At 42.8% G+C, this 22315-nt stretch overlaps 1 protein-coding gene across 2 annotated transcripts in view; it reads right to left on the bottom strand.

Moving 5' to 3' along the window:
• Positions 1-1698: 1698 nt before the first annotated feature.
• The window catches only part of ZFYVE9 (zinc finger FYVE-type containing 9), a 55143-nt gene continuing 34526 nt past the window's right edge, over positions 1699-22315 (bottom strand). For both annotated transcript variants that reach the window (XM_059477824.1, XM_059477825.1), the window contains 11 exons: positions 21868-21990; positions 20543-20698; positions 13643-13867; positions 11230-11312; positions 10420-10524; positions 7506-7656; positions 6344-6424; positions 5196-5358; positions 4271-4376; positions 3181-3357; positions 1699-2668 (listed from right to left, as the gene is read on the bottom strand). In XM_059477824.1, coding sequence (XP_059333807.1) covers positions 2507-2668; positions 3181-3357; positions 4271-4376; positions 5196-5358; positions 6344-6424; positions 7506-7656; positions 10420-10524; positions 11230-11312; positions 13643-13867; positions 20543-20698; positions 21868-21990 — 1532 coding nt within the window. In that variant the 3' untranslated portion in view covers positions 1699-2506. The remainder of the gene's footprint in view (positions 2669-3180; positions 3358-4270; positions 4377-5195; positions 5359-6343; positions 6425-7505; positions 7657-10419; positions 10525-11229; positions 11313-13642; positions 13868-20542; positions 20699-21867; positions 21991-22315) is intronic.

Raw genomic sequence — 22315 nt, 5'->3', positions numbered from 1 at the left:
TAAGAAAACTGGATCGTGATGCATTTTCAGGAATGCTTTTTGATCAGCAGCAGCCCACCAAGGGTACTAAATCTGTTTGTGTTTTTAAATCTCTGTGAGCTAACAGAAACCAGGGATCTCCAAGGGGAGGATGTGCCTGTGCCAGGGATGGGCAGGTTGGGAGACAGAACAGAGTCCAGACAGGTCAGGCAGCTCTGCCTCTGTCTTCCTGAGCAGATGAAGACAATACAGTGTTTAGTTTTTAATTTCAATAAATTTAATATACAAAACTACATGTTGAAAATAAAAATATAATATGCAGTTTTTTGCAGTGTTAACTAACTGAATTTTAAAAGTACAATTTTTTTCTAAACAAGTACTCATTTCTTAACAACATGGTAATTAAGGTCATTTCAAAGGCTATGGTTGAAGCAGACATGTCAGTCACCAGTTGATAGTGTTTTGCACAAACAGAATCCAAACCTAAAAGACTTCTGGGGCAAAAGAAGAAAAGATAAACATTTTTCACCTCTTTTACTGCATTATTAAGCGTAACAATGCAACTAAAGTAACTGGAAAGCTGCTGCTGTGGCAAAGCTGGAGTGCAGGCTCTAGGAGGAAGATTATTACCAAGTTTCTGGAATGCTCTTCCAGCTGTGGAACCGTGCCTACACCGTGTGGTGCTGAGCTGTGTCCCAGAGTGTGCAGAGCCAGGGTGCAGAGGGGATCAGGTGGCCTCAGTCCAGCTGGGCTGCTCAGGCAGGAGCAGGGGCTGGGTCACAGCTCCTGCTTTGGCCAGCAGGAGCCACGACATGAGCTGCATTGTCACCCACCCTGTCCCAAATGCCAGAGGTAAGGTTCACTTGGATCTGACACCCTGTAAGTGTGCTACTGTGCTCCCTCTTGCTGGCCAGCTTTTGCTCGTGGAGTTGGCCCCAGTTCCCTGGCCTGTCTTCTCCAAGGGCTGGGTGGTGCCAGCTGTGATTGGGAACATTGCATTTGTCATACTTTGTTTTTTGAAAAGCAGCAGCCATTTATTCCCAAGTGCACTCTGTGCAGACATTGGGCTGCCTTTCTATAAAACTTATCACTGTGCAGGTACCTTCCCCTTGGCCAGCCAATGGTGTTGATTTGTTTAAAATCCAGAGCCTCAGTCTCACAGTGGCCTGGCACTTCTCTTTGCAAGGCCACTGGTGTTACTGTGTCACAGCTTCCCCCAGAACGGACGGCATTAGGGAGTGTCTGACACCACAAACGTTCTCCATAAATTAGCACCTCTCTTCCCAAATGAATTAGTTCTAGACAGAAGGAGAAACCTTCACCCCTCTTCCTGGGAGGGACTCAAAAGAGCTGCGTTGCATGACTGGCTAAACAAACCAAACCCCTTCTCCTGCTTACAGCTCTTGCCACTGGTTAGCAGCTTTCCATGGAGACAGTAAGAACATGGAACCACATTTCCTCTGGCTGATGCTCAATTCCAGCTTCTTAACGCCCTGGCAGACACGAGCAGCTGCTCTCCTTACCAAAGCCCTCTCAGGTGAGACCAAGAGCACTGGGCCGAGTGCACACGTTCAGAACTGACCACAAAGCCTTTTTCAGCAGAACATGCAGGAACAGCCACTCTACACTGGTATCACAGGTAAGCTTGGACAGGGGGCTGCAATATGAAGTACAAGCTGGCTCGGGTTACGTGACACTGGCGTTACACTACAGCGAACAGCAGGGAGGGGACACAGCTGCCCTGGCTGGGACTCGTCTCAAAGCAGGACCTACTGGGGACAAGGAACAAGATGGAGCTGCACTTCAGGGCTGATCTTTCCTCTGCTTCAGACAGATTTGTAAACAAGGTACAGAATAGCAGAGTAGTTGTAGGAGATCACAGAAAGCTGCCCAAGTGACAGACTTTTGTGGTAAATAGAGGAGAAGAGGACACTAGCCTATTACACACACACAACTGCAGAGAGCTGCCTGTCCTGCTCCTCTGGATGCACAGACAAACAGGGTTATGGCTAGGGAAGCTTTCCCTATCTCTCAAGGGCTTCTCCAAACATATTTCAACCAATAATCTGGTCAAAACAATGTAAACATTACATTTTAATGTCTATAGAATAACCACAATGGCATTAGGATGAGGTCAGAATGGAGGTCTTGATTGTTTCTTACATGTCCATCTACAGACAGTACAAGGTTGGAATTTCACTTTTTATTTACGCCCCAGTGATCTTTGCACCCTTTGAGCATTTAGAGTACACGACTGTAAGTCTTTAAACATGAGCATTTTTCTAAACAGTAACAGAAGTGGATTAGCTGCAAGGATAGCATAGCCATGTTGTAGTATAGAAGCTGCCCTGATCCTCTGGTTGTTGACAATGCATAGAAGATTTAGAATTATGGAACAACTTCCCCTCCCCCCCCCCCCCCCCCTTCCCCAATAGTGTTAACAAAAGCTTAATTTTCCAGTTTTAAAGTGCAAATGATTCAGATACAACTGCTGCTGGAACAGGTCTGAACAGAAAATGAAGTCCTCTTATGAGATGTTTTCCAGAATATAAAAGATGAGCTCCATTATGACTGGCCCCTCACTCAACTGACAGGCCCCTCCATGAATCACTGGCACTAAGGCACTGTCCAGGTCATTCATGTATTGAGAGGGCAGTGGCTGTCCATTGCTCCCAGCTTGATAACCAACCTAAAAAATACAAAGAGGGGGTTTTTAAGAACAGGACACGAGGCTGTGAGTCAGGGGCCAGGAAGGGAGGAGAAGCTGTGGTATCTCCCAGGGAAGTCAGGAACTTGAACTGGATCGAGCAGGCACTAAAGCAGCTTTTCCACTTGTCTTTGTGCTTCTTTGTGTTCCCAGTGGCTGCCTGAGCAAAAGGAAGCTTTTCCTCCTGTTTTCTCACAGCAGCTCCCTGGGATGAGCAGGACCCTCACACTTGCTGGCAAAAAGGCCAATTAAGAGTCTGCTCTGAGCACACAGCAGGTGCTGCTCGTGCCATATGGGGGTCAAGCCAATGTTAATTCAGGCTGGCCTTGGATCTAACAGATGTCCCAGAACACCAAACAGCAGCCAGCACCACCTGATTAGCATCTGATACTGGTACTGCTTCAGAATTCTGCTGGTTTAAGTGGTGTATTCCTGTTCTGGGGAATGAGCAAGAGAACAATCCCCCAGTTAAACTCAAACTATTAAAGACTTACTTGATCTGAGTCCAGTGTAACACGCAGACCCAGCTTAGTCATTCCATCTTCTTTCAGCAGTTTCAGATGAGGACACAGAGCCAGACAGAAAGCTTTTGCCACATTCTCAGTCAGTCTGCTGTGATCAGCTGGGTCACTCAGCCCATTGTGTTGCTCATCATTTTCTAGAAAAAACACCTGAAGGGAAGAGTCAACACAAGACATAACACTTGGCTTTTCTAGAAAATTCAGGTCAGATGTCATTTAAACTTCTACAAATGAAGACTTAAGAAGTAACTGTTCAGGAAAGCCCAGCAAAAACCCCTAAAGACAAGTCACTATAGGGAGGAAAAAATAAAAACTTCAGAAGAAAGATTTAAATTTAAATAGTCCTCTGAAACCTCTTAGATCTGGTCAAAAGCCTTGCTATGGAAATTCACTATGTATCGCACATGGTTTTAATAAAAACCTGCTTTTAAACAGATGTTAAGTTCAGAAAAATTACACTTTTAATGCAAGCCTGAAAATCTCTGCTATTTTGGTCACTGCACTTGTTTCTGTTGAGCCCAAGTGACCTGGGAAAAAAGGGCCCATGGGGGCTGAGCTGCAGAGTAAGGAACCTGGTTCCTCCTCAGCAGGCAAAGTGAAACACTTACAGAAATATTTTGACACCAGCATTTGTGTGCTGGCAGAGTCACAGGCAACATCAGCCATGCAAGCAGTTTCTGCGTGATTTATGCCACAACACTTTAACATGCAACATTTTAGAGAAAGTGGCTCGAAATAACATTTCTAAAAAACAATTTATATTAAGATTTGTCTCCATGTAGAAAAGCAGCTTTTAACCCAAAGGCAAATGAAACCAACTGTTCTGTGTGTAAGGCAGCAAGTGTTGTTGTGGTATCTGGACACATGCTGAACACCCTGATGGGAGCAGCGCTGGCTGGTGCAGTGAGGGCTGTGACAGGGGGAGGATGTTTTATCCCTTTGATCCTGCAGGATACCACCCTGTGCAGGCAGGAAAGGCACCACAGCCTCGTGGGGAAGCAGAGGCTGCTCCCTGTGGTGTCTGGGGGAGCAGCTGGACACAGCCCTGGGCTGACAGACCCACCTCTGTCCAGCGGATGACCTTCCCGTTGGCCTTGTACTCGGAGCCGTGGAATATCTTCACACTGGTTATGGATTCCATGGATTTGCCATCAATAGGGCTCACAACGCTGCAAAAGGGAGGGAGGAGGGTGAGCTCTGACTCAGCACAACAACTGAGCTGGACAGAGCCCTGTGCAGAAGAGAATGACCTTGGAATCAAAGGGCATTCCTGAAAGGGGTCACATGCACAAGGCAGGTGCAGAAGGAACTTCCTGGAGGTTTCCAACAAAGCTTTGCAGCAGAGCTGAGATCCTGTAGGGTTCTGACAGAGCAACTGGGCATTTCATACAGGTTGGATTTTTGCTAATTTGTAAACTCAGTGTAGGCCATCAATACCTAAAACACAACTTACACATTCCAGGACTTGACTGCAGAACCTAAGATTGATCTGGAGAGCCTGAAACTACAGAAATATCCTTCTTTCTAGGTGCTGAGTCCTGAAATATGGAATCCATCACAACAGCACTTTATTGCCATAAAGACTTCAGCAGCCAAATCCACCTTTCTTTTGGCTTAACTATCAAGTGTCCAAAGATACTGTTGATGTTCAGCAATTTTGTTTCCAGCTTTACTTAATGCAAACTAAGCACCAACAGTGCAAGGTGACCACAATGTGCAGGGTTCAGCACTGAGAGTTGGAGACAGATTAGTGGTTTCCAATAACTGGATATTGGCAATGCCAAAAAAAATCCATAGCATTGCCAATATTCTAAATTGATGCCCCAAAGCTCTGGTATCTCAATTCCATTTTCATTACAATTAATTGCATCTTATCACTCACAACAGAGGTGCAGACTTTTAATTCCTATTGATTTGAAGACTCATGTGCCTTACAAGATCAATTAAAATTTTTAACAGGCACCAACATCAAGTGCTCTTCTACTTACCCCTTATTAAAGTTTTTATCATCTTCTACCCACTGAATGTGAACGTGTTCCTGAGGATCTTCAGCATCTACTTTGCCACAGGTGATGGTGAAGTCTTTCATCTCTCTCAAGGCCTGTCTCAAAGAGTCCATGTTCTCAGCAGTTATCTGGACCATCACTCCATCTAGGGAGCCAAGAAATCCTCATTAGCCAAGATAAGCCATGCCAACACGGCCTATACAGAAAAAAACCAAACATCCTTCATGTGTTTGCAACAGAGGTGAAATGTTCATGGGCAGCAGTGCTCCATAACCAGACTTCTGAACAGTCACCTTCCTAAACTGCAAACCTGCTGAGTGCTGATGAGGGAAAACACAACAGTAAGAGAAGGGCAGCTCCCAGGTGAAGTCAGCTGTAGTTAAGTCCCTGTGAGTTGGCCTCACAACCTGACACCTGCTCTAGGCCACCCTCAGAAACACCACAAGACACTGCTCCATTGAGCCATCTCCTTTGTTGGCTCTGGAAGCAGCACTCAGCAGTGAGAGTGGCTGACAAGTCAGTGCTTGCCTGACAGTGGCAAAAGTGGGCACCAAGGGCAGGAGCACTGCTACACCACTCCTGCCTGCACAGCTGTGCAGCTCAGCTTGCAGGCACTAACAGCTTCCAGCCACAGCACCCCAGGGCAGCCCCTTCTGTGATACAACAAACCAAATCCAAGAGGGGCCAGCTCGGTGCTTTCAACCTGTCCTGTTCTCTCTGCCCACATACAAGCACATCAACAATGCACATTCATACCCCACCACACTGCAGAGCTATTTGGAAGCAGTGGAAGTTTAGCAGGGCTTCCTCTGCTGCTTGGTGGATCACACATTCTGTATTTCTTAGGCTCACAGTTGCCTCATTCAATCCAAACCAGTGAATCCATCACAGGCTCCCAAGCCAAGTATTTTGTATCTTACCCTCATTTTCTTGGGACCCTGTTTTGCAGCATCTGCACAAATTCCTCCTTGTTAAAGGAACTGGGTGGTTTTTGCTTAGGAGTAGGATAAAGCTGAGCAGCAGCAAGACTGCAAGGCCCAAGGCATATGAGCAGAGAGAGCCCTTTTAGCTGCAGAGCTGAGCTGGGCAAAGAGAGAAGTGTGTTTTAAGCAAGCAGTTCAGTTTCTTACCTTCCACTATACTGGATTTGGCAAGGAAGCCTGAAGAGGATTTTAAAGCTCCACTGAACACAAAGAAGCTGGCACCAGTCACTGCAACAACAACAACAACAGGAGAGATTTAGTGAGGCTTTTGTCAAAGCATTGCCTTACCCAAGAATCAGGTATCAGCTCTATCAGCCAGAGAGGTGATTTACCCTGAATCAGGACAAACGCTGCTCAGAATTATGGTGCCTGTACTGCACATCATAAGCTTGGATATGCAAAAGCAAATCACTCAGTTATTTTCTAAACTGGACAACAGTTTTTGTCTAAGTTAATGCTTTAACACTCTCTCTCTCCCTGCTCTATACACCTCTGAGTTTCAGAATTACTAATTTTGGGCAACCAAGTACACAACTGACTTCTAAATGTTCCTACACAGGTGGCAGATTGTGAGTGAGCTGTTTATGGATCACACTAACACCAACCCACCAGCAAGGCCACAGCTCAAAGCCACTTGACTTAAAGGAGAATTATCTTCAATGACTACTAAGCATCATGAAATTCCTCCTGGAAATCCCTCTTCTTGTTCCAGAGGTCAGACAAGACCATCAGTCCCAAGTGATATTCTATGCCAGTACATCTGCTGGAGTCACCAGTGATACTTGCAAACCATCCAAGTCAGCCTCTGTCTTGTTCTCATTTGGAGATTGTATAAATGTCTTTGCTAGAAATGTCCCCAAACACACAACATTTAAATTCTCAGCACACAGCTGCTGCAGCCCTTCAGCCTACTGTAACAAAAATATACCCTGGAAATTAGATGGTCTAATTAAGGTGAAAATGAGAAGTTGCTTGAAGATGCATTATTACAATGCTGCTGTGGTTGGTTATTCCTATTTAACTTTCTGTCCTACTGAATCTAGTCTTTCTTTCACATAGTGTAGGTCAAGCCCAGGCAACCACAGCCTCACCTGCACATCCCATAATGCCAAAGCCAGCTCTCATTATTAATGGAGAGGTGTTGCCCAAGCCAGTTCCAGCACAAAGCTGCCCAGCCAGGGATGCCGGTGGTCAGACTGATTTTCTCTAACAGAAACTGGGTGAAACCCAGCCAAACCCAGCTGTAGCCAATTCCCAAAGCTGGGGCAGGCCCACAGGGGCCAAGCAGCCCAGGCAGGGCTCCCCTCACCTTTCCTGGGCTGGTTGTGGATGCTGATGGCCTGTGTCTGGTAGTTGCCGTCGTCGTTCTGCACGCACACCAGGTGTGAGTCTGCCTTCTCGTTGAAACACGCCCCCCCTGCCAGCACGTGCTCGTTGGATTTGTTCATGGCTTTCATCATCTGCAAACACAAAGCTTCAGCATTTCCACCCAGCTCATCAAGCACTTCCATAAATAGGTGGTTCTTGGAGCAGTTTAATGAGGAGCTTCTCAAGTTCTCATATTCCACGTCAGGCTTTAGCACTCAGAACCATAAACTGCTTTTTGAGAAGAGGGTTCAGGTCTTTTACTGCCTGGATACTTTAAAGTGCCATCTTTTGTGCAATTAAGATAAGTGGTAGAAGGGATGGCTGAGCTACAGAAATTGCAAAAGCTGTTATCTCTACCTGGTTTTAAAAATACACAGGGGAAAAAAAACATGAGAAAAACCCTGGGAAGAAATACTTGGCTTGTTTACACAACTGCAGTTGTAATTACATAAATCATAAATGCCCCTCCACAGTTCAGTGCCTCATGGGCTCTCAGACTGGGGCCATTTCATCCTCTTCTGCCACAACCAGACACCAAATCTTCAGTGTCTCTGTGCTTCACCTGCATGAACTGGTGAAACTGGGATCAATGTTCCCAATTTAAGACTTTTAAAAAACATCCAAATTTTCTTTCTCTGCAAAGGAGGCCTCCAGAAATCATCCAAAAAAGTTGACGATACAGTTGCCCTTCAGTTCTGCTGACTATCACCTAACATACAGTGAGTTAGACACCTCAACAAAATACCCTTGTAGATTACATAGTTTCTTTTCTCCACTATCCCTCTTCATGGAGGCTCAGGCTTGGTGATTTTTGATACAAAAGAAAACTGAGGGAGTCACCCAACTCTGGAATTTGTTCCAAACAGGAAAATGACATGTTTGCTTAAAATAAAAAAAGTCAAATTAAATGACACAAATCCCCCCGCAGTGAAAACCCAGAAAAATACTGAATTATTTGACATCTCCTAAGAGCATTCACACTCCCACCTCTGCTTCCTGGAGCTCATAAGCATGCAGGCTACACACAACACATTTGTCTCTCTCAGTCCAACGTAAAACCTTAATTACAGTGTCAGGAACATTAACTGATGCTCACTATTGACAAATGTGCACAGGTATAATGTTTGGGGAGGAAACTTAATTAAGATTTTGCATCAGACATCAGTGTCTTTCATTATCCAGCTGATCATGCCATGCTCCAGAAACTGGATTTTAGCTCCAGAACAGCCACATTTGTGGAGCCCAACAGTTGCCTTCAGCACAAGAAACAACTGGATGTGGCAACTGTGCTTCCTTAGAAGGCAGCTGATTAAGGAATAACAGTCACTTTTACTGAGGGATTAAACAGACAACTAAGACCCTCTAAGCTTTAGAAAATTTGAATAATTTTGAAAACAAAAATATGTATTTAATAGAAAAACTAAATATTAATGTGGAATTTGTTAATCACAGGTTGAATTTTCCCCATTTAATACACACATGAGATTTCAAATTAGTTTTTCACTTTTTAGATATTGAAAATATCTTAGTAACAGTCCTGAGTAAATAAAAGTAAAGGTGTTATTATTTAATTCATCTTGAGACTGGCTCAGTTGGTTAGAGGAGGGTGATGGTAACACCAAGGTTATGGGTTTGATCCCTGTATGGGTCATTAACAGTTGGACTTGATGATCCTTGTGGGTCCCTTCCAACACAGAATATTCTGTGAATCTTAATTCAAAGTAAATTCATGAATTATTCCCATTAATACAACTTTTCAAATGAATCACAAGCTATGGACAAGGTTAAATAAGTAACAATTTCTCCATTTAAAAAGCTGAATCCTTGCATCACACTGGGAAGGGAACCCAAGCACAATTCAGAGTTTTGCTACGTCCCTGACACAGGAATTCCCTCCCAGTCCTGCTCAGCCCATGCCTGGCACAAGTGGAGCTGACACCTTGCAAACACCAGGCACAGCTGACACTGAACTGCACTGTCTGTGCCAGACTGGATTCATTCAAACCTCACTGACCTCTCCCATTCTGGCACAACTGCATCAAAAATTAAAACACCTTTTAACAGGCTCTTTATCTTCATCAATTTCATCTTTTTCAAACTTCATAAAAGAACACTTTTTTATTCAATGATTTTTTTTACTCACTTATTTTACTCATATGCTTCTTGCAGGGAAATTCCCTCTTGAGATAAAGCTGCATTCTGCTCTGATCTTACAAGAACTTTTACAAATACCATTCTGCTCAGGTTTGCTCCCCCCCAGCTCTGACAGGTTTCAAACCACCAAGTTACCCCCCTCTCTTCAGACAGAACACTAAATCAATCCCTTCTCCACTGTTCCCTTTCATTACTGTTCAAATACCTCCTCCCCCAGCTTTCTGTAGTTAGCAGCACTAACTCCTACAGATGCTGATTGGTTTTTTCACACCAGAAATCAAGAATAAAATTTCAATGTTGAAGGAACTTTTACATAAAATAATCAGCAATCCAACAAATACTACTAAATGCTTTGAGTGGGGACACACAACAAATGAGAAAAGCTAATGCATGTTTTCTTCCTTGTTTTCCTCAAGTGTAAAGTTTGTCAACTTGCTCAAATCAAACATATGACACTTTATGTAAACAGTTCAAAAACCTGAAGAAAAAGTGTTTAAGAGTTTAATTAATAGTAAATGGAACTGCATTCTTCCTGTGAAGCCAGGCTCATTCACTTCCAAAAGCTGTGTGCCTCACAGAGTTGCTATTTCCTTTTGAGGCATTTTTCCTTAGTGGTGGTGAATAAAATAAAAATTCCTCTAGATCCCAGGTACTCCAATCACAAAGAAACTGTACACAAATGTATGTTTTATAAGCATTACCTCATTATATCTGTTGCTAGGTATTTTGATGCTGGTTTTTCTGACTTCCATATCAACCACTAAACCTTGCACCACAGGCAGTGTGTACTGGTAGTTTCTGAAGTCCTGAGAATTAAAACAAGATTTCAAGTCAGCCATGATGATCATCATTAACACTGCAGGTTTCATAACTATCCTGGTGACTACCTACTCAGCCCATTCAAATAACTGTAATCAGTGACTGGAAGGCAGGGAGGGACAGACACACCACAGCATGTAACCCATGTAATTGCAGTACACAAATGAAAAAATATCTCCTATATCAAAATTAATGTTCTCCAACCTTGAATATCATCACTGTATGTGAGAAAATTTGCTCTCTGTGTTCTGTTACTAGATGGAGTTATTAGTTTTTCTAGCAGTGAGATTAAGTCATGCATCAAAGAGAATTTCCTATATTGAAAATATTTGCCAAGTAGGGAGAGATAATAACATCCCTTCAGTCAGGGCACGATGTAATCAGAGACCTGTGACTGCACACTGTGATGACCCAGCACTTCTGAGGAAACAGTCTGAGCAAACAATGCACTTATTTCAAAATCCAAACATCCTCCAGCAGCCAGGTTTGGGATATTGATTTGGGTACCTTGTTACAATTCACTGTGTTGCTGAAAGCTAACATCCACTCTCAGTGACAGCAGGGGAATTCACCCAAATCCCCACTACTTCCTCTTGCATCTCCTGGGCCTTCCAGCTGCTACCTGGAGCCCCCATCTCCCCACAGAGATCCACCCACACCAATGGAATGCACAGATTCCATCTCAGACTTACTGCAAGGAGGTTCATGATCGTGTGTCCAGTCTCTCCAAACAAAGGCTTACGGAATCTGACACTAAAGAGTGGGCATGGATAAACTGGAATAAAACAGAAAAGAACAGGTCAGATGGAAATTTACATACTCAGGTTGTGCAAAACCAGACTTAAATATGATGTCCTCACTTGAATGTGGTAAGCAGCAGCTAAAGAAGAGACTGGGAAAACTGGAATTTAAAAAGCAAAAGGGCAGAAAGGTTCAACATTATAATGACTCACATGTGTCATGGCTGCTTGCCCACTGTTCTAGAAACAAGAATAATTATGTGGAAAGCTTACAGATGCCACACTGCAGAATGAACTGAGTGACCTGGGCCCTGATGGCAAAGATGACCTTTCTAAGTCCTTCTTGGAAATGGCTTCTCTTTTTGCACAACCATCCTGCTGCTCTCCACTACAGCATCATCAGTCTTTCAGTTCTGTGGCTGACACATGACACTCAAGTGATAACCCAGATTATTTTATTTCCTGTTTTCATTATTTCATCAGGCAAACTCCACAGGGGTACATCAAAAACAATTTAAAGGACATTTATGGTATGTCAGTGATGTAAAATATCTGCATTCCTTGGCTGACATCCATAGCTGTCAAACATCTGTGATGCAATTCTGGATCTGGCTGCATTACGTTATGTTGCAGCAGAAGCCACCACAATGCCTGGAACATGACTCATGCTCTGGTACATAATGCCAAGGTTTCCTAAACACATGTTTGAAGGAGGATTCCTGAGCTGTCCTCAGGCAAACACTCAGCCTGATTTCCCCAAATGCCACACTCCCAGTTCTCAGTGTGGCCAGAAGGGACTGCAGAGTGCTCAGCATCATGTGAATAACACGGGGATTTCCTGATGGGAATCAGCTCCAGCCTCTGCACACTGATTTGATACCTGGAAGCACCACACACCACATGCAACCAACCCCTGCATGAGGCACCAGCAAGGGCTGAATTTCCTGTGTCCAACACTGGTTTCAAGCTCCATCCCAGATGCACTGAATTCCCTGAGCCTGGGCTGCTGGGCTGATCTGTGGGTGCTCAGCAGATGTTTGCTGCACACCCAGCAACCCCAGGGCCTCCTGCATCTGATCTGCACAGCCAGCACTGCACAAGTGGCTGGAATCTGACAGCTCCAGCAGCAAGGAGGATGGATGGAAGGAAACCCAGGAAAGCTGGGCCACAACAGCAGCACTTTCCAGGAGAAACTGAGGCAGTGCCCTGCAGTCACAACTGGCACAGCTCAAGGGAATACCTCTAAATCCAAACCACAGCTGTAGCAATGATGCAAAGCCTAGTTTCCTAGGTACTTTTCTTTGTCACTATCAAAACACTTCTTTCTGTGCTCAGAAACAGATGTCACATCCAAAACATGATCTTTTTTTTTTTTTTTTTTGTTTTTCTAAATACTGATGGGAATAAATGCACTATTTCAAAAATGCCTGCAGATACACACAAAAACCTACACACCTTTAACATGAATGTTCCTTTGGACAAGTTTAACATTCAGTCCTCATCCTCAGAAGGCAAATTTTGAGGATTTTATTTTGAGGATTTTATTTTTCTCCTCCAGGAACACATATATTTTGTGGAAAATTCCCGATGGTCTCAAAACTTTAAAAGTTAGAGTAACAAATCTCTGCACAGCTTATCATAAAACTTATTTTGTTAAAATGTTCTGAAAGAGTTCTGAGAAAAATTAGCAACAGACTATTTTCATAGTAATTTAGATTAATGGGACATGCCAATTAAAACTGAAGATGAGTAATACATACAATTTTTGGCCCATCATGGTAGACAGACTGTCAGTAATGTCTTTGCTCCAGCAATGGTAAATGCCTTTTGAAAATTATTTTAACTTAACTTTATGCCAATTTCATGCTAACTGCTAAGATTTTGTTCAGATGAAACATTCTCTTCAGCTTATTTATCATTAGTTCCAACAGTATTTTTGCAACAAATTGCCAAATTTGTTGCCCCTGCACACATATTGTTACTCTCTGGCAAATGAACATGGTTCTAAAAAACTAAAAGGAAATGGTCTTTCATTTCAGCATGGAAAGAGCTTAACACAAGGGAGAGCTTTGAGATGTTATCTACACCAGCTAATCAGACTTGTTCTGCACATAACTCTCAGGGCACTAAATGGATACAAACATGCTCACAACTAGATTTATCTCCACAAAAGCCTCCCTGATGACCCAGCAGAGTTGTAAAAAGGCCGTAGGTCCCACCATCACCTCAATGCTGCACTGTGGGTCTGACACACAGCTCTCCCTTGCCTGCTGGAGCCTGGGTGGCTCTGACAGGTAACACTCCATGGCTGGGGATGCTCTGGAGCAGAATTCACCCACTGCCCTGCAGAAGGATGAATACTCACGCCTGTATTCAGCTCCGAGCCTCAGCATCAGGCGGATGGGGAACACTTTGGCCCAGGGGGTCTCCCACTTCTGGATGAGGATGCCAAACAGGTAGGGTGGGGTTGGGAGCACCAGGTCCTGCAGGGACTGATAGGTCGCTGCAACGTACAAGAACCCTCCGTGTTCTTTGCTTCCAAGGAAGCTCTGGCTGAAAAAGGAGTGTCCCAGGTTGCCAACAATGTTACCTGTGGGGAAAAAAAGAGTTCATTGTTTCACTGGATTGAGACCTGTATCAAGAATGCCAGGAGTTTTTCAGATGGGGTAATAAAATCCATGTTAAATTCACTTTTCTTCCTGGAGCATTAATGTGTATTAACCACACCTGAAACAATGGGTCAACCACAGTTGGTCTGGGCAACCTGTGCCAGGCTGAGACTGCCCTTTCAGGATACCACACGAGAGTTCAGACCAGTATTGCTGCTAAGGTGGTACCTGAAACCTCTCCCTGGCACTACAGACACATCCCCACAAAGCCTTTTTTCAAGGCATTACAGATATTAAAGGGAGCTCCATTGCAGAAGCTGCTGTTGTCTGAACTAAACTTTTGGATTCAGCTGCAGTTTAAGGAGGGATGTGCACCTGGTTAAACAATTAGTGTCCCCTGGTTGTCCTTCCATTTAGGCAAAGCACTGGGGTGCTTGCTCAGACACATATTGAGGATCTGGGTCATTTCAAGAATTACACAAAAGACTGTTTATTTCATTAGTACACTTAATGTAAAAACACAACCGAGAGAGACACAGGGGAGAAACATCACTAATTTTTATTCACATTTTTACTCTTTGATGCTTCTGATTTCCAAAATTGTTTATACTCAAATGGCTGAATGAATCTGAATGTTGATTAGGTTATTATAGCATCCAACACAGCATTTAACACTGAAGCAAAGAACCATGGTGTGATTCCTTTTACCAAATGACAACAACAGCATGCAAATAATGTACAGAACAGCTGATCACAATTCTCCATAGGAAGATGTGAATATTAACAGTGCTGATTTGCTCTCAAAGAAAAAGACAATTTCAGAGAGCGTGGTGTGCTTGATCACACCACTCATGAGGAATTGCACGGGACTGAGGTACTCATGCAGACCTCCTGGGCTTCTGGAGCAATCCCAGACTTTCCCACCTGCAGACAGAGACTGCTAAGTAGGAGTTTCTGCTCCTTCAGGACCTCATAACAGAGTGTTTGTAGCTGAACTCAAGGCAGTGCTGTGCACCTCTGCATCTGCATATCCACTGGACACGACCTGGGGAGTTTCTTCCTTTTACACACACTCAGACAAATGCCAGGTCTTAAGTAAGTAAGACTATGAGTCACAGAAGTGATACTTTGACATCCTCAGTAATACAAGTTATAATAACACAGCTATTCCAGCCCTCCCTCTGGAGATGTGGCCATGCTGCTTTGCACCTCTCCAGACCACCTTGGCACAATCATCACTCAGTATTTTCCTTCACATTCCCTTGAGTCCTCCAGCTTCACATATAGCGACTGCCAGGTCTGTAAGCAAAAGGTTCCTTTTATACTCCATCTAACAAATAAGCTCAAGAGGTTCCTTATTTTTCAAATTTCAGGGCCCCTTTGTGGATTTTTTTTCTTGTACTCACAAAAACTGCACAAAGTAAGTTATTAGGTTCCCTGTTAGAAGGCGACAGCTTTGGCAGCCCAGCATCCCATAGCAGGGTGAGGCTCATTCAGAGTTTGCCACTGTCCTACAAAGCCAGCCTGTAATTTTACACATACACACAGGCCAAAGCTGACATGATCACCCAGATCAAACTCCAGAACTCTTAGACTGGCTACAACATCTCAGCTGAGCATACTTGATGAAAAGCAGCTACTGGTCAAACCACCATGAATAACAGAGCCACATCAAATGTCAGCTGCTGAGAATCCCTGCTCCTGCCCATGTGCAAATGCAGCTCTGTCAGCTGTGCTGGGACACTGCTCAGTGAAACACCAATGCACCAACGTGGGCATCCTGCTAGTGAGTGCAACCAGTGTATCCACTGGTGTTCATGAGAAAGATTTTCACTTATCTAAAATAGCTGCTGGCACTCGTTTGCTTTTGCAGTTTCCACCTACCCTCACTAATCGCCTCTTCTTCATTTATACTTCCTTTTCCCCTTCCCATCTGTTCTTACCCAAATACAGCTACAGGCCTGATAATAAAGTTACTTGGTGAGGTTCTCAGCTCCAACAACATGATCACAATAATCCGTTTTACCCTTCAAGTGCATGACGTGTACGAAGTGCCAAACTGCACCGAGTTCTGCCCCCTTCTCTGTGGATTTTCTGTGTGTGAGAGGCCAGGCAAAGTGCAGCTGTACAATCCTGTATGCATCTGAGATGTGTGGCACTGCCCACTGGAATGACAAAGCAACCAGACATTTCCACTTGAGACTGGTGCCAAGTGCTGCAGCAGAAGGGGATGACTATTTATTTTCTCTCTTTCAGGAGATGGAGCCTCAAAGGCTCACACGCCTGGGATGCCTCAATAATAATTTTTCAGCCAACAGAAACGTGGAAAAAGCCCTCAGAGTCGAATCTGCAACTCAGCTGTTCAGCCCTTTCCTTCCATAAGCCACAGCACCATAAATTACTCCTCCTGACACAAGCAGCTTGCACAGTGCAAGATCCAAGAGGCTGCCACCACTTTAAGAGGACAAATTACTGGGATTAGGTAGCTGTGCTGCAATTCATTATTTATAACAGCTTAAGAGTCTGGATGTGGACAGCATGGGAAGAAGCGTTTTCCTACACACTTCTTTAGTGCCCTTTTCAGTCAGCACAACCAAGTCAAAAAGCCTCTTTGGGCTTGTCTCTCAAACATTTCTGCCCTGACCAGGGGCTGTCAGTCTGTCCTGCCCTGTCTCTGAAGGTCATTCCAAGCCAAGGCCCCAGTGAGAAGTTGCTATTCCCAGCCTGACATTGTCAAACCAAACCCATTGCACCATTACACATTTTAAGCACAGAACTGCTTCAGAGGCTTGTAGAGAAAGTGTAGGCGTCAGAAAAACCTTCAAAAATAACTATCCTTTGCAAAAGCATGTAATTTAATTTAAAACATATCACAACTTCCTTTCTAATGAGGCAATCTCAGAGTGAGCAGAAAGGTGCCTTTCCATATATTAAGTTCCAGCACCTGACATTATTTAGGAAGTGCTTTAAGTGTGCATGATGCATCTAAAGTAGTTCTGCAGGAGGTCAGTACTTATCCTCTTCTCAATTATATTGGGTTATCCTTGACTTTAAATCTCAAGCATCCCTACAAAGTTGTCCAGAAAAAAAAAGATGCTTTTATCCATAGTGATTTGAATTCTTCACTTAGATATTTTTCCATGATGAACAATGTGCTTTGTATAGCAGTTTGGCAATCCCTTCTGGCCTCAAAACAGTCTACACCAGGAAAGGTAAATGAGGGAAAAAAAACATTCCTGCACTTGTTTATTGCCCTCAATAAGTAGTGAAGCCAGTTAGGTACTTTTACCAAAAAACAGTGAGGTTGAATTCTTAATGTATGCTTCCCATCTTTTGGTTAATTCCAGATCAAAAAAAGGTAATGGCATCCAAACTCAGGCAAGGCATTTATTTGTGGCTTGGGGAACTCCAGCCAGAACAGTCAGGAACTGCCATGTACCAAACTCTGCTGGCATCCTGAAAACCCCAGCACCCCAGTCCTGCAGCAGGAGATGCAAAGCAATATCCACCTGTGAACAATCTTGCCAGATGGATTTTCTTCAAGAGCAAATGAGCACATTTCCTTTGGAAAAGGAACACAAACCCCATCACTCCAAGAGCCACAAAGAGCCACAGAAGAGCCAAGGCCAGGAATGTACCTTGATGCCCCAACACATCTGTAGCAGATGCCAACACTGAGAAAAAACCTCCATATCAGCTCCACATTCAAAGTTCTGGCCATGGTCAGCATCTCTTTATTGAAACACATCAGAAAGCAATTTGGAAAGAACTTCCTCCTATTGCCAAGGGCATAATGCTTCACTTACTACCAGAGAGAGCAGCAGCTGCCAGCATCCAAAACTTTCTCAGGCTACTCTGTGGCAGCCTTCCTAACTCACTCCCCTCACATAAAGTTTGATTTTGTCTCCACCTTTCCACAGACCAATTGCAGGACTGTATTACTTGTTTACCTGTTCTCTATTCAGAACATCTACATGGGCTTCTTTACAGATCTACAATTAACTACCACCATACTTAATTAAAACCACACTGGGTAAAAAATGCACAAACTGTGATTGGGATAGAACCACCCTCACAAGGAATATCCCCAAAAACCAGGGTCAAAGCCATTTCAGGCAGTTGCCAGATTTACATTTGCACTACAAAAGTAACAGCAGCTTTTATTGTTTTGCAGCACAGAGCTGATGCACTAGGGCATCACTGGCAGCACTACATTAACACATCTGACTGCCTCAAAGTCCCCATTCACACGGACAGAAGTCCTCATTTTCCCATTCACTGCCAGGCTAATAGCCAACAGACAAGGATAATCATGGGATTACTACTACAGCAGTGCAACTATTACAACCACAACAGAAATCATTAGCTTCCAATTTCAAAACGAGAAAAGCAACACAGCAGGGAGCTTGATGACAGAGGGGCCAGAGGAAAAGCAAAGTGATGAAAAGTGAGCAGCAACAAATACTTGCCTTAACTGACTTTATTTTTTATAATTCATATGCATATAGTTTACAGTGAAAAATACCATTTTTTCCTGCAAAATCTCTCTGCTGCTATCCTACCAGAGGCAGCCTGCAAACAACACCCAGCACAGAGGGCAGGACTCTGCCTCCAGAACAAGTTATCCCTTCAGCAAAGAGGAAACATCTGGGAAGAGGCATGAGTACATACAAGTATTTTGTGCTTCTAGGCTTGAGCACAGAATTCAAGCTCCTAAATTAATGTGACTCATGAAGAAATCATTTGCTATGGACTGGGCTTTAATCCAACAAACAAAAAGGGATGCTGTGTTTTCCCTCTGAAAACAAGACCAAGAAATCTAAAATCACTTCAAAGCAATATCAACAACATAAAAAGTAATTCTTGCTTCCATTCCAATAAAAAGTACTTTTTTACAGTACATTTATTACAGTATATTTATTTTATTACTGTTTTTAAGAAAACTTATACTAAAGGAAATAAATAAAAAACATCCACAGAATTTACTTCAGTTTCCTCATACAGAATATATTTAAGCCAATGTATTATATAATGAAAAATGAAATGGTGAGGCAGGCTGTTAAAAAGTCTCTAAATTCTACTGGGAATTCTTGTTTGCTCTAAATGTCTAAATCATCTCATTGCCAGGAGAGGTGCAGTACCTCTGAAATGAACAGCTTGGAAAGCACGGCTCCACCTACAAGAGCAGAACTGCTAACCACTTCCAAGGGATTACAGACACCAAACTGAAACCCCTACAGCATCACCTCCTCTCTGCCTGAATAATGTTTAAAGCAGCCAAGTTACAAATATGCTAACAGATCCTTCTGCCTCTCAACGCATGCCTTGGAGAGAAAAAAAGGCTGGATGTTGAAAAAGCATTCCCAAGTGCTTTGGGAATTCATCAAGGTGCACTATCTACAAAAGCTGCAGGCATTATGCAGTAGCTGAAGGTGTCTGTCTACTCATCCTTCATGTCTGAAACACAACACACAGCAGATCCTACCAAAAGAAAACACACAGTGGAATTCTTCAACAGCAACATTGGGTTTCTGATTAACAACTGTACAACAGTAAGCAGCTCTTTGCACCAGTGGAATTGTAGGATATCAAATTACTACCACTACAGTACTAAAAGAATTCCAAATACATTATGTAGGAGTTATAAATTATGTATTTCTGTAGTGCAATTATACAGAACTTCATAGCAATATACACACCAAGCTGGATTTATATCTGCAATATACATATATACACATTTATATACACATGCTTGCAATTTTTCACATCTATCTCCCTCTGAATAACATCATTATAAGACAAAGGAAATGAACTGAGGTTTAGAACAGTGGTTGTTTGCCATGCACACAAGACCCATTATGACATGAGATAATAATACATTCTGAACCTGGCAACCTCTCTGGACAAGCTGACCTTTACTGTACAAAGATATTTTAGGAAACAAATATCTTTCATTATTTTATTAAAGTACCGGATTCAATCACTCCAAAGGCATTATGAATGATAAGCAGAACCTCCTGTAAATGTATTTTCAGCACATAACCTTAATGTGATCCAATTTCACCCGTGGAAAACAAGCTTTATCTTCTGATGAGTGGAACCAAATACTTGCATATTTCCTTATGCAAGGATTTTTGAATTCTAAGGTCCAACAGTAATACCTAGAAGTGGAAGCCTATTAATTTAGTAAATGCAAAATGTGCAATGGTTTATATAAAAATCTTCCAATCAAGATACAAAAATTCAAAATTCAGGGATAATTTCGGAAATGCTCTATAGTTAATTCTGGGCACACATATCCATATATTATTTTAAAATATAAATAGGATCTCCATAATGTAGTAACAGACATAGGCAGTATGAGAATCAAACTTCTGAACTACCTGGTCAGGAGATACTGAACATACTATCCACAAGAATTCTCAACATTTTCTTTCTGGTGGAAGATCTTTGGAACAGCTCCCTAGGTTAGCAGCATTTTATCTGGTGAGATGACTGGGACATTGAATACTAACAACCAACAACTCATCCCCCTATCAGCTTTGATCCTTATTCTCTCTTTATATTTTTGGTTTCTTCAAAAAGAGCCATTTGTTGTGACAAAATGTATCTAACCCTGTATGATTTTTGACATTTTTAACAGACAGCATTCCTACCTGCTAAGGCATCCCGGTAAAGTTGCACGAAATGGTTGAAGATATCCTTAGGCAAACATTTCTCATCAGGCAAACACTGCAGGAGAATGACGATCTCCGACTGCCCCACAGCGTGCATGCCTTTGGTGGTGAAACACCAGCACTTCCTGTTCACATCTGCACGGATGGAAACATGGATCAGCAGAGCAGAACTGCAAAAAGGATCCCTACGTTTCACTGCAGTGACAAAACCTGCAAGGAGCAGTTTTACAGCAAGTATTGTTGTGTTAAATGTCACACAGACAAATTACGTCCTACATCTGTTACCATGAGGGCAGCACATCCAAAACAAGAGCAGCTCAGTAATTCCCAGCTTACAGCTAAGGAAGAGCCAGAGTATTACAGCTCCCAGTCAGATCTTGGGATTAACACCACAGAGAAGACTTTTAGCAGTTTCTGTATTCAAATGAAAGGACAGGATTTCAATGTGACTGAAGGAGCCTGGGAACAGGCCAGGCTGTTGGCTGTGTGCACCATGATCCTGACAGCTAAAACAGTTTCCAGCAGGGATATCTTCCTTAATATGGAGAGCTGGATGTCAGGTGTCTCCATGAGACCTCACTGTGTTGTTCTGCTTCACAGGGATGTTAGTAATGATACATGCTCTGAGCTTCATTTATTGAGAATACTAAGTTGTTGAAATAAAACCTATGTCTACAATATATTACCTTTTCATACATATGGAAAACATTGTACTGCAATCCAAGAGATGCTGAAAGGTTTATAAACAATTTATCAATACAAAACTGTCCTTCCCAATTTCTCCATGGTGCTTCTATCCAGCAGAGATCAGCTGAGGAACTGGCATGAGAAGCCATCCTGTGCCTCTCCACTCCTCCCTCAGCACAGGTACACACAGGCACAGGACAGAAAGGGACACAAGAGGTGTGCAGGGGAATGGAATGGAACCTCTGCACTGTCATGGGATCCCATCTGCTTTTTCCAGGAATGGGATGACAGGGGAACGAGTGAAGCAACCAAAGGAAAATGGGTGATAAAATACCCTGCCCTACTAAGCTCTATAGGGGACATTGATCTCCAAACCTGAGACTAGAGGCTCCATCAGCTCAGTTTCTATTTTCTACATAAAATTATCTGTACTGATACCTAAATCATGAGAAAAGGGCCTTTTGACATTTAACTTAACATGGCTCAATACAAAGTTTTCAACCTGTATACTTTTTCTGAGACCATCCTACCAAATAAAAATGCTGCTATTCCTACTAATAAACTAGATAACATTCCCCCTCTCATAGACTAAGACTTATTTAATAATAAACACTTACAATTCACTATTTTTACCATGGACAGCAAATTAGCATTTAAAACAAATACGAGAGGGTCAGGGCCACCATCCTCCAGCTGCTGCATGACAGAGATCTGAGAAGGTCTCTCTTCCACAGCATAGTCTACAAAAGAAACAAACACAATGAAATCCATAAATTACTGGTACAGACTGTACATTATAATCAGATAACCCCAATTCCAATTTTTTTTACTGTTGTGACCTTTTAGACAAAACTTATTTAAGTATTGCTGGTTTAAGTGATTGTTTCCTAGACTACTATTTTCAAACTTCAACAATTTCAGAGATAGCCTCTATACATCATTTAGAAAGGTGCAGCTTGTTTCAGAAAAATAACTATTTTTCTGTATCAACTAGAGGAGAAAATTGAAATCAAATTGAAAAATGTGTCACAATGTCAACTGAAATCCGAAATGACTAAGAAGTTA

Source organism: Ammospiza nelsoni, chromosome 9, assembly GCF_027579445.1.
Source record: "Ammospiza nelsoni isolate bAmmNel1 chromosome 9, bAmmNel1.pri, whole genome shotgun sequence".
Taxonomy (NCBI): domain Eukaryota; kingdom Metazoa; phylum Chordata; class Aves; order Passeriformes; family Passerellidae; genus Ammospiza; species Ammospiza nelsoni.
Note: the sequence above shows the minus strand (reverse complement) of the source record. Positions and strands in the feature narration are given on the sequence as shown.